A 13,202-nucleotide genomic window follows, 5' to 3' on the forward strand; every position below is an offset into this window, starting at 1 on the left:
ATACAGAGGGATGGTCTTTATTCCCTGCAGCCTGTGATACAGTGAGATAGAAGGGATAGAAATACCGAGAGATGGACTTTATTCCCTGCAGTGTGTGATACAGTGAGATAGAAGGGACAGAAATACCAAGAGATGGACTTTATTCCCTGCAGCCTGTGATACAGTGAGACAGAAGGGATAGAAATACCAAGAAATGGTCTTTATTCCCTGCAGTGTGTGATACAGTGAGACAGAATGGATAGGAATGCCTGGGGTTGGTCTTTATTCCCTGCAGCCTGTGATGCAGTGAGCTATAAAGGATAGAAATGCCTGGAGTTGATCCACATTCATTTATTTTGAAGGTTTATTCTAACTTATTTTGGATGTAGTTCACGCTTTTCATTGCTAGCTCAAACAAGTTACATTCATGTACAGTAGTTACAGGACTCACCCTCTGCTGTGTTGCTGGAAGACAACGGCCCATGTAAGGGCCGAAGATAACACTGATCCACATGACTGTTTATAGGAGGGTTCATGGGGTTGAACATCATCTGTCTGGAGCTGGGACTAAGGAGGGAAGCTCCAGCTAGGGTCACATCTGTCTGAGCCCAGCCCGTTCCTCACCGTCAAGGCTGGAAGAAATAAACATAAAACTCCCTGATTTAAATATTGGTTATAAGTACATTAATATGTGTTCCAGCAATTTCCAATTGTTCTGTTGAAAGATCGAGTCATAATACATATTCCATGGCTAATACTCCTAATCTGCCGGTCTACCTCTCTCCCCTTCCCCCCCCCCCCCCAAAATGTATGTGCTGATATCTATGCTGTACCTGTTCTGTGGTGGGGCAGTGCGTGTGTGAGGGAAGCTTGCACTGCTGCTGCCCGTGCTGTACCTGTTCTGTGGTGGGGCAGTGTGTGTGTGAGGGAAGCTTGCACTGCTGCTGCCCGTGCTGTACCTGTTCTGTGGTGGGGCAGTGCGTGTGTGAGGGAAGCTTGCACTGCTGCTGCCCGTGCTGTACCTGTTCTGTGGTGGGGCAGTGTGTGTGTGTGTGTGTGAAGGAAGCTTGCACTGCTGCTGCCTGTGCTGCACCTGTTCTGTGGTGGGGCAGTGTGTGTGTGTGTGTGTGAGGGAAGCTTGCACTGCTGCTGCCTGTGCTGTGCCTGTTCTGTTGTTGAGAGGTGAGTGTGTGAGAGAAGCTTGCACTGCTGCTTCTGGGCTGTACCTGATCTGTGGTGGGGCAGTGTGTGTGTGAGGGAAGCTTGCACTGCTGCTGCCTGTGCTGTACCTGTTCTGTGGTGAGGCAGTGTGTGTGTGTGAGGGAAGCTTGCACTGCTGCTGCCTGTGCTGCGCCTGTTCTGTGGTGGGGCAGTGTGTGTGTGTGTGTGAGGGAAGCTTGCACTGCTGCTGTCTGTGCTGTGCCTGTTCTGTTGTTGAGAGGTGAGTGTGTGAGGGAAGCTTGCACTGCTGCTTCCTGGGCTGTACCTGATCTGTGGTGGGGCAGTGTGTGTGTGAGGGAAGCTTGCACTGCTGCTGCCTGTGCTATACCTGTTCTGTTGTCGGGCAGTGTGTGTGTGAGGGAAGCTTGTACTACTGCTGTAAATCTTGTACCTTTTATGTAGACAAATGAAAGCCTTTAATTTCAAAAAATCTCCCATCCATTTCTTACTTTCTTTCCTACCACTATGGGGGTAAATATTGAAAGCTGGGTTTGTTTTATTTTTTTTATTCATTTAAAGGCGAATTTTAAAAGCTTGGCATGCACCAAAACCGGGAGATGTGTGCATATGCAGTACATGTGCATGCCTGCGGATTTTAAAAGCCATTTACATGCGTGCGCATCTCCTGACACAGAAATATCTCTCTCTGATTCAAAAAAAAGGGCACGGTTTGGGTGGAGTATGGGATTTCCAGAGCAGGGCCAAGAGATGTGCACACAAGTACTTAAATGTCTGGGCGCCTGCCCAGATCCAGTGGCACATAATTTTACTTCTACTACGGAGGAGGTAGAAGTTAAAAAAAAAGAAGCAGCCATCCCTGAGGGGTTTTAAGGGTCTCAGGCAACTGGGATGGATTTCAGGCTATTAAACAAGGAGGGGGTTTGGAGGACCAAGCTCTACACTGGGCGAACTAGTGGACGAACTGGTGAAACTGGTCATGGCATGCATGCGCACCAGTTATAAAATTCCCCCTCTTGAGCGACTCATAGCTGGATGTGCGTGGCTGTGCATGCCCAGTTGCAAAACAGGGCACACAATTACGCGCACCCAGGCTATTTTATAACATATGCATGTATGTGCAGTGTAATAAAATAGTCATTTCCCTGGGCACGTGCTGATGCTCACGCGTCAACATGTGCCCTCGTGTCCCTTTGAAAGATGCCGTCACTCTTATTTTTTTGTCACTTCTAACCCACTTTTCAAAAAAATAAAACTCAGATTGGTGCAAACTCCTTGAGTACATTTCCTCGTGGAACTTGCACCGATGTATAAAGCAAAAAGTATGCCAGTGGATTTACTTTGATTATTGTTCAAGTGAGAATTATGTGCAGAGATTTGCACCTGCTTTCTCTGCGCATAATCTTTGAGACACAAAACCGTGTGTGCAATTCCATTCTTGTTTTCTGCTCACCTCCGGGACCACCGCCATGGTATGCAGATAAACGTATGTGTGTTGTTGAAATATGCATGTCCTTTTTCCCCACATACAGGGTCGGTGGACAGTAATCAAAGAGCCAGTTTGTGTGGATAAAAAGACCTTTTTGCACACAGAAGAGGCCTTTGATTATGGCCCCTCTATACTTTTTGCATCTCTTCATTCCCAAAAAAAAAATAGACTCATAAGTGGCAATGCCTATCTGTGTCCTGCAGAGGGAGCTACTGCAGTACCATCAAGAATTATTGGTGAGACAGTGACATAAGAAAGGTCTTTAATGCCTGGTTTTTGGCTCTGATTTCTTAAGCTCTAATTTGTTCCATAGAAAACAAATTATAGCAAAGCCTTAGAAAATCAGGCTTTATAGAAGCCATACAAAGAGAAATTATTTGCAGAGGATCCTCATATTTATGGATTAGCATTCCAGAGACACACCGTGATAGCTAATTATTAAAACAGCTAATTTTTAAGACTCTTGATTCTGAGGTAAAATCCCAAGAGCATTAGAACAACAACAACAACAACAAAAAGAAATGTAAAACTAGGCATCTGAGGTGCAAAGATCCATGAACCGCTTATCAATCAGGAGAACGAAAACTGGCAACTGCCAAACTGGAAAAGAACTTACACGAAATCTCAAATGAACTCAAAGTAACCAGTCAGAGTAAAGCCAACCATTTGGTTGCAAGCAGGGCCGGTGCATCCTAATAGGCAAACTAGGTGTCTCCTAGGGTGCCAGTCATTGGGGGGGGGGGGGGGGGCATCAAAGAGCAACCATGTGGGGCTGCGAGCGGATCCCATCCCATTCATGGCCAAGAGCAGAGACTCGGCGGGCCGCAAGCAGTGCCCAGCCTGCTCGCAGCTGAGAAAAGCAGACACGCGGCAGGCCAAGAGCAGCACCTCTGTTTGTGGGTGTGTGTGAGTGAGAGGGATTGTGTGTGTGTGTGTGTATGAGAGAGCAATGGTGTTATTGAGAGAGAGAGAGAGGGTTCGTGTGTGAATGAGACAAGGAACCTAAGTGTAAGAGAGGGGTCTATCTGAGTGAATGAGGTTGGGGCAGGTGGTATCACGAGGAAGCAATGGTAGAAATCACTGTCGAGTTCCTCCTTTTTCAGCCGCTCAAGACCAATGACGTTCCCTTCTTCTTTCTGGGTCCAGGCAGATTGGTTTTGCTGCAGCACCCGGAGATTTCCGGTATTGGTCCGGAGACCTGATAATTCTTTTAGAATTTTAGAATTTAGATAAGGGGAATGGAACAGCTCCCCTATGAGGAAAGACTAAAGAGGTTAGGACTTTTCAGCTTGGAGAAGAGACGACTGAGGGAGGATATGATAGAGGTGTTTAAAATCATAAGAGGTCTAGAACGGGTAGATGTGAATCGGTTATTTACTCTTTCGGATAGTAGAAAGACTAGGGGGCACTCCATGAAGTTAGCATGGGGCACATTTAAAACTAATCTACTCAACGCACAATTAAACTCTGGAATTTGTTGCCAGAGGATGTGGTTCGTGCAGTTACTATAGCTGTGTTTAAAAAAGGATTGGTTAAGTTCTTGGAGGAGAAGTCCATTACCTGCTATTAAGTTCACTTAGAGAATAGCCACTGCCATTAGCAAGGTAACATGGAATAGACTTAGTTTTTGGGTACTTGCCAGGTTCTTATGGCCTGGATTGCCCACTGTTGAAAACAGGATGCTGGGCTTGATGGACCCTTGGTCTGACCCAGTATGGCATTTTCTTATGTTCTTATGTTTATCATTTTGGTCGCCCTTCTCTGGACCTTCTCCATCGCAATTATATCTTTTTTGAGATGCGGTGACCAGAATTGTACACAGTATTCAAGGTGCGGTCTCACCATGGAGCGATACAGAGGCATTATGACATTTTCCGTTTTATTCACCATTCCCTTCCTAATAATTCCCAACATTCTGTTTGCTTTTTTGACTGCCGCAGCACACTGAACAGACGATTTCAATGTGTTATCCACTATGACGCCTAGATCTCTTTCTTGGGTAGTAGCACCTAATATGGAACCTAACATTGTGTTTCATTTTTCCCTATATGCATCACCTTGCACTTGTCCACATTAAATTTCATCTGCCATTTTGATGCCCAATTTTCCAGCCTCACAAGGTCTTCCTGCAGTTTATCACAATCTGCTTGTGATTTAACTACTCTGAACAATTTTGTATCATCTGCAAATTTGATTACCTCACTTGTCGTATTTCTTTCCAGATCATTTATAAATATATTGAAAAGTACAGGTCCCAGTACAGATCCCTGAGGCACTCCACAGCCCACACCCTTCCACTGAGAAAATTGTCCATTTAATCCTACTGTTTCCTGTCTTTTAACCAGTTTGAAATCCACAAAAGGACATCGCCACCTATCCCATGACTTTTTACTTTTCCTAGAAGCCTCTCATGAGGAACTTTGTCAAACGCCTTCTGAAAATCCAAGTATACTATATCTACCAGTTCACCTTTATCCACATGTTTATTAACTCCTTCAAAAAAGTTTCCCCTTGCATCACTTTACTTTGTACCTCTTGTATTTGTAAAACCTGTTTTTCTATTATTTTAACTTTATTTGTATTTTCGTTAAGGGTTGGTTCTAATTGACTCATATGATTTTTTGTTTCTGACATAACATTTGCCAACATTATAATAGTAGATTCTAAGGAGGTCAAAGCCTTCCATATAGATTCCAGTGTAATTCCCTATTTCTTTACCATTTGCAAGCCTAAAGGTTGTATACCCAACACAGCCTCTTGAATATGTTTTCTCATATTCAAGTCCACTCCATCTACTGATGAAAATGTCCTCAAAGTAGATTCTGGAGTTTCCTCCCTAGCTGCGCTCAAACTCTGCTGACGCAGCTGCTTGTTTCCTCCAGCTTCTCCATTGGACTTATTAGTGGCTCTTTCTGCACCTTTCTCCACCCCGAGTGGAGCAAACTCAGTCACCAACTTCGGAGGATGTGAGGGAGTCTCTGGAGCTCCGGGGCTTAATGATGTATGAGAGTCCAATATAGAAGACGCGTGCTCCACATCTTGCAATGTAACGGACAGCCTACTCGGAGTAGAAATGTTCGCAGGAGAGAAAAAAACCAGAAAAGGAGCATCTTAAAAAAAATGGAAAGCAGATCCAAATGAAGAAAATAGGCATGAGTATAAGAACTGGCACGTTAGATGCAAATTAGTAATAAGGTAGGCCAAGAAAGAATGTGAGAAGAAGCTTGGCAATAGAGGTACAAACTCATAATAAAATCTTTTTCATGTATATATCAAGCAAAAAGCCTGGAAGAGAATCAGTTGGGCCACTGGATAACTGAGGGGTAAAAGGGGTGCTGAATGAATTTGTTGCCTCCCTCTTTACTGAGAAGGATGTTGGGCACAGAGCTACACATTCTTTGATGGTGATGATTCTGTGCAATTAAAACAAATCTCTGTGATAATGCTCCATTTCACCTCACTGTTAAACCACGTTAGCAGTCATTTGGTCTTCCTTCAACCTTTCTTAATGCATGGAATACATTTTATCTGTGCTTCCGATATGGTATTTTTAAATCATGTTCATGTCTCAGGCAAACTTTTAATGTTTGCAACCACTACTTTTAGTTATTTTTTTAATTTCCTCATTCTTTTTTTTTTTTTTTTGTAATTGAAACTTTTATTGATTCCAAAAACAATATAAAGAATATCACAAAATCTGTAAACCATGACATCAGTCAGGAAATCAATACAAATTTTTCCCTTCCCCATAAATTCCCCCACCTCCCTGAGCTCGACTGCCCCATATTACAAAGAGATAGCTAGTTTCTTCACTAACAGTCACTTTAACTATGCATTGTATCCTCCTTTCGCAACCATTTAACATAAGGCTGCCAAATTTTTAAAAATGTGTCCATAGTACCCATATGATTTGCAGTCAGTTTGCTAACTGATGAACCAAGTCATCAGGAGTTCAAAAAAAAGCTAAAAACATGGCTTTTCCGTCAAGCCTTCCCAGACATCTAATGCTACCTAATCAAGTCTTTTAACCCAAATCATGGGTTATCTCACTGTTTTTTGCTATTAAGATTTATTTATTTATTTATTTATTTTTTCAACTGTACCTTAATTTTTGAGCTCTTTCATCTTTTGTATTTATACTGTATTCACACTTCATTTACTCTATCCCTTTTATATTTATTTTCTATATAATATTTATTACTATATTACTATGTTTAATTGGTTATCTATTCTATTTGTTCCATCATTATTGTTATTGTTCTATTGTTACCTGTTTTATTGTTCAATTGTTCTATGTAAAGCCCCCTACTCTTTTTGGGCATTTAAAAGTTGTATGTAAACCGGATTGATTTGTAGTTCCTACAAGAACTTCGGTCTATAAAAATTAAAAATAAATAAAATAAATAAACATAGTAAATGGAAGACAATTTTTGTTCCACCATGGAAATAGAAGGGCCATCCACTTGTTTCCAGGAAGCAGCGATAGGTGTGAATCCAATATTATTTGGGAAAACAAAACTTGTTGATATTTATGAAGTTCCAAAGGGGGAAAAGACAACAAATAGCATTGCCAATCTTTCCTCACTTTACATTGTAATATTACATTCAGTAAATGTATAACTGCACCCCCCAAAAAAAGATATCTTTGTGCAGCTCCACCAAATATGTAACATAGTACCCTCCAGTCCGCATTCCCTCCAGCATTTACTGACATTTTTGGGAAAATCTTTTTCAACCTCATTGCTGTCAAGTACCAACCATAGAGCAATATATAACCATTTTCCACCAAAAGGGCTGAAATAGAGCTTCTTTACAATGCACTGAAGCATACATCCCACTTCCCCTCTTCAAAAGACCTACCCAGATCAGCCTCCCATGCTATATATGAATGGGTTTAGACTTTAAATTCACCCAACAATTAAATATATCATTTAGATATCAACTGAGTACCAGGATGAGAAGAGAAACACAGACCCTCAAAGAGATTTCTGCCCTTTAAGATGTTGCTTAAGAGGATTGGAAGTCACATAATGAGTTAATTGCAAGTATGCATAATAATAATCCTCACTAATCATGGGATATATTTCACAAAATGTATCAAAACTCATGAGTCCACTTGCTCCCCATATTTGACCAACAGCTTGTAATCCTAAACGTTTCCATCTGTGAAATGCACTAGATGTTAAATCTGGCAAAACATCTTTGTTATCACAGATTGGTGTTCCTGCCGAAAAGATATGAGAGCCTATAAAGTGCCCTTTCCACTGATCCCATAATTGTAAAGTGTGTGAAGTATAAGGTGATTAGTGAGCAGGTAGTGTCCTACAATGTCTAGGTAACCAGAATTGACCCCTAATAGGTACATTGCAAGCTTGATCCTGGTCGATAATTGCCCATAGTTTATGATTTTCCAACCTGTGCCAATCCATAATCTGCATCTTAATTGTGCTGCTATATAATATTTCTTAATGTTAGGGTCTCCAAGGCCCCCCAACATCTTTGACTGAAATAAAACCTGACGTGCAACTCGGGGTGGTCTTCTCTTCCAAATGAAACTGAATATCCGAGCCTGAACAATTTTCAAAAAGGCCTCAAAAAGCGCTATAGGTAAGGTCTGGAATAGATAAAGAAATCGAGGTAACACATTCATTTTTATAGAAGCTACCCTCCCAGACCATGACAGACTGCATCTCTCCCACATCCCCAAATCGTGAAAAACATTATCAACCAATGGTTTGTAGTTTAAAGAGAACAAATCTGTATGTTCACCACTCAAATGGACTCCCAGGTATTTTATAGAGGTGGATGCCCATTTAAACTGAAAAGTAGCTTGCAACTGTAATAGTTGGTCCTCTGGCAACAAAATGGACATTATTTCCGATTTATCAACATAAATTTTAAATCCAGAGACTTGACCATATGTTTTTCAGCTCTAACAATAATGTTTGCATAGAAAGCATAGGGTTGCTTATGGTAAAAAGAACGTCATCAGTAAACACTGAAATTTTATACGATGTATCATGAACCATGATATCTGAGATACCTGTATTAGCCCGGATCCTAGCAGAAAATGTCTGTCACCAAGGCAAAGAGCAGAGGTGTCAAAGGGCACCCTTTCCTCATGCCCCTCTGAACTGGAAAAAATGTTGAATAACCACCATTAATATTAACGCAGGCTTCTGGGCGTGTATTATAATTTCTCGACCCACTGAATAAAGTTAGCACCCAAGTCCAATTTAGATAGAACTCGAAACAAAAACACTCAATGAACCCTATCAGATGCTGTACGACCTGGGATGAACCCTGAATGATCTTTATGTACAATAGCAGGCAATAGTTTCCCCAGTCTATTAGCAATAATTTTTGTTAATAATTTAAGATCTATATTAATGAAAGAGATAGGGCAAAATGAGCTGTACAGGTTAACATCCATAGAAACATAGAAATTATGGCAGAAGAAGACCAAACGGTCCATCCAGTCTGCCCAGTTTATTTTTTTCATACTTATCTGTTACTCTTGTCCCTTATAAGTAGCTTTTTGGTTCTATTTCCCTTCCACCCCCGCCATTGATGTAGATAGCAGGGCTGGAGCTGCATCTAAGTGAAGTATCTAGCTAATTGGTTAGGGGTAGTAACCACCGTAATAAGCAAGCTACTCCCATGCTTGTTTACCCAGGCTGTGCAATTCAGTTTTTGTTAGTAGTTGTCTGAATATAAATCATCTTTTCTTCATTCCCCCTGTCGTTGAAGCAGAGAGCTATGCTGGATATGCATTGAAAGTGGAGTATCAGGCTTATTTGGTTTGGGGTAGTAACCGCCGTAACAAGCAAGCTACTCCCCTGCTTTTTTGTGGATGCAAATCCTTTTTTCCACATTTCCTCTTGCCGTTGAAGCATAGAGCAATGTTGGAGTCGCATTAACCGTGTGTATGTTTATTGAATAAGGATATTAATCTCCAGGTAGTAGCCATCATTCCTGCAAGCCACCCCCATGCCTCTTCTCTTCATTCACATCCTCTAGACTTTATGGATCCACAGTGTTTATCCCATGCCCCTTTGAAATCCTTCACAGTTTTGGTCTTCATCACTTCCCTGGTTTAGGTAGTACTGTAATACCAGCAATATTTGTATGAAGTGCTAAATGTGCATCACCCAGTAGAGAATGAAATGTCTTAGTTAACAGCAATATCACTTGATCTGCAAAAACTTTATAAAATGTACCTGTATATCCATCTAGTCCAGGTGTTTTTCCTATTTTCAAATCTTTTATGGCCTGTGAAATTTCTATTTCTGCTATTTCTCTATTTAGTAAATCCCTTTGTTTCATAATCAATACTCGGAAGCTCCACTATGTACAGATATTCGTCTGTTGCAGCTAATGAACTAGATGGATCTTCTTTGTACATTTCAGCAAAAAATTGGGAAAAATCTCTCTCTGACATGGGATGTTCTGAAAAGATAATTACTCTCAATATCTTTAATCTTCAAAATTTGGCTCTCCACCCTCCATTCTTTAGAGACTGAGCTAAAAGCTCGCCTGCTTTATTTCCATCCTCAAAATAGTGTTGTTTAACTAGATCTAATTGATAAGATATTTCTGATATATTCAATTGTTGCAACTCCTGCCAAACTGTATATAACTTTATTAAGTCCTCAAACTTTTATGCATTTTATGGTGTGACTCTAAAAGTTTAATTTGTGCCTCCAATTGTCATCTAAGCCTATTATTTTCTTTTTTCTTATAGCTGGCTTTGGCAATCAAATGTCCTCGCAAGCCTGCTTTTAAACCTTCCCATAGGGACACAACTGAAACAGAACTATCATCTAGGGATGTGCAATCGTTTTTCCCGAATTAGGAAATGTCAATGAAATTTCCTAATTCAGAATGGTTCGGGAGAACTGAAAAACAATTACATTTTTTCCGAAATTTCAGAAAAATTTCATTTTTGAGTTAGCGTGCGCTAACTCCTGATAATGCTCACTAATCCGAAAATCGGGGCCCCCGATAAAAAAAAACCCTAACCACGGGAAAAATGAAATTCCTGCGGGGTGGCCCCCGAAATGAAGCCCGACATGAAATTTTTACCCAAAGCTCATCTCTACTATAATCATTATTAGTTACAAAACCCTGGATCAGCACTTGCATGTGTTTACAAAATTCTGTATCCTGTAATAAAGTGTCGTTACACCTCCAATAACACCTTCCTGGGTCGTCTTGTAAAATCATATCGCATAAGATGAGTGCATGATCCAACCAAGTTATGGACCCTATGGATGCATCAGTAACTCTCGACACAAAAAGTTTATCAACCAAAAACATATCGATCCTAGCGTACATATCATGTGGTTTAGAGTCAAAAGAAAAATCTCTCACATTAGTGTGTAAAAATGTCCAGATGTCAAGCAGCCCAAATCTGTGCATGAGTGCTTTCAAACTGGCCCGTTGCTTGACAGAGACAGTACTTTTCCCAGTCGAAGTATCTATATATAGGTTTAACACTAAATTGAAAGAATCTCCTGTAATATTCTGCAATTGTCCCTGGAGTTCTAGAAAAAAGTGTAAATGGTCCACATCGGGATCGTAAACGTTTACAAAAACATAAATCCCATGGGGAATTGACAATTGCAGTATCAAATATCTCCCCATCAGCATCTTAATGTGGTATGTTAAATTCAGCACAAATCCTTAACTTCCTCATTCTATCATAGCCTCCATTTTTAAAGATATATACTACTGCGGTAGTTTTAATTAATGTCCACCATCCAGTGATTATGTCTAATTTGATTGCATTATGATCGCTACTGCTAAACAGACTGGAGCAGAAAGATTGCCAAAGGTCATCCAAGCTTTGGAGGGATAAAGTTGCCTTCTGATCATACCTCCCTAGGTCCCCTTTGATAGCTTCTGTGAGGGACTCGCTGCTTATCTGCTGCTGTCTCGTCTGTGCTGTAACTTCTATGCTGCAGACTGTAGGAACAATCTGAGACCATACAGGTTACCAAACACACGTAGTGCAATGTTTCAGTGTTCGAGAGGAATTTGTGGGATGGGCTTTTATTTCCATCCATGACAGCCTCGTGCCTTACACACTGGGAAATGTATTCTGGGAACCTTGCACCTGAAAACTCTTCTGTTTCCTAAATAAGGGCAGACTTACTTTTGAAGCGCTCAGGTTTGTGTTAGTGCCTCCGCTCTCTCACCCATGCCCTCTACTTCATATCTTCTATACCCCCTTCTATTTCAGCAGTCCTGTTTTCCCCAACTGTAACCCCCTGTTGCCTCCTGTTAGCTGCGTCCCTAAAAATTTAAAATCTGGTCTAAGGCAGGTGTTCAAAATTAGGCTTTAGCCAGGGCACGCTAAATAACAGGTGGAGACGAGAACATGACAGTATTTTGTACTAGCCCGCAAGGAGACTAATTTGCGTATGACATTCCTTCATTTACATGCAGACACAGTCATGCTAATATTTTGTGCACGGTAAGGAGCAATTTTCCAAACGATGGGTTGTGAAGGAAAGCCCGCAGGTACTGTTCCCATGGGCTCTGTCCTAACTTTCAAAAGAAAATTGCATGTATACTTTTCCCCTGGACAATTGCTGAAGAAAAAGGACCCACAGACATTTGTACCTCCTTTTCCTGCAGGAATATTTTCTGGCCAAAAAAAAAAAAAAGCTTATAGTTTTGAAAATGCAAAGCTATGTGAGTTATTGCCTCCCCTGGCCTAACCCTGCCCTGGGAATGCCTCCATGAAAATGTAGGTAAAATACACGCAATGTGACATGTGTGTGGGGGGGGGGGAGGTAAATGGCATTTGAGAATTCCCCTCCCTATGGCCCTAGCAGGCACACTATGTTATAGTGCATAGGCCCTTCTGTATGACCCTGAGACCAATCAACCTGAGGTCGATATTCCTAGGTATTTATCCAGATAACGTTTTATTCATCTGGATAAATACCGAGTTTTGAATATCAGCACTACTTGTCCGGATGTAGTTCCCTCCATGTCTCTGCGTGTCCAGCATTGCTTTGACAGCAACACCTGGCAGGTAACTGTGGCTGAGTTAAGTTTTTCACTGACCTCTTTATCTCTCTCTCTCTGTGCCTCTGTCCTAAACCCTGACTCTGCCACTGACCACAGTGCTCTGGAGGATTTTTGATGAACGTTTCAGGGTCCCACCTGAAAACCACTACATGCGATGCATTCATTTTATTTATTACATTTCAAAGGATCTTAATCCCACCAGAGGGGTCTCCAGACTGCCCTGGGAGGGCTACCTTCCCTCTCGCTGTATTTTCTTCCCCCCCCCCCCCTCCCTTAAGATCCCTGCACAAGCCTGTGGGCTGACTCACAAAATTCCAGCATGGACAAAATCCTCTTAAATCTCTCATTTTAACCTTGACATTTCTGAATGCATAAACAAAAGTGAAAAAAGTTAAGCAATTCCCATCTGATTTATAAAGACTTGCGGTGCCTGCAAGCGCACACACGCACACACCCCCACGTCCATCCCACCCTCACACAGAGACACACACACACCACGTACACATTCCACAGG

At 41.4% G+C, this 13,202-nt stretch overlaps 1 protein-coding gene across 1 annotated transcript in view; it reads right to left on the reverse strand.

The window, feature by feature from the left end:
• GLI1 (GLI family zinc finger 1) overlaps window positions 1-13,202 on the reverse strand; it is a 277,357-nt gene that overhangs the window by 61,137 nt on the left and 203,018 nt on the right. The window contains exon 2 of the mRNA XM_029594601.1: window positions 431-611. Coding sequence (XP_029450461.1) covers window positions 431-530 — 100 coding nt within the window. The 5' untranslated portion in view covers window positions 531-611. The remainder of the gene's footprint in view (window positions 1-430; window positions 612-13,202) is intronic.

Source organism: Rhinatrema bivittatum, chromosome 3 (genome assembly GCF_901001135.1).
Source record: "Rhinatrema bivittatum chromosome 3, aRhiBiv1.1, whole genome shotgun sequence".
Lineage (NCBI taxonomy): Eukaryota > Metazoa > Chordata > Amphibia > Gymnophiona > Rhinatrematidae > Rhinatrema > Rhinatrema bivittatum.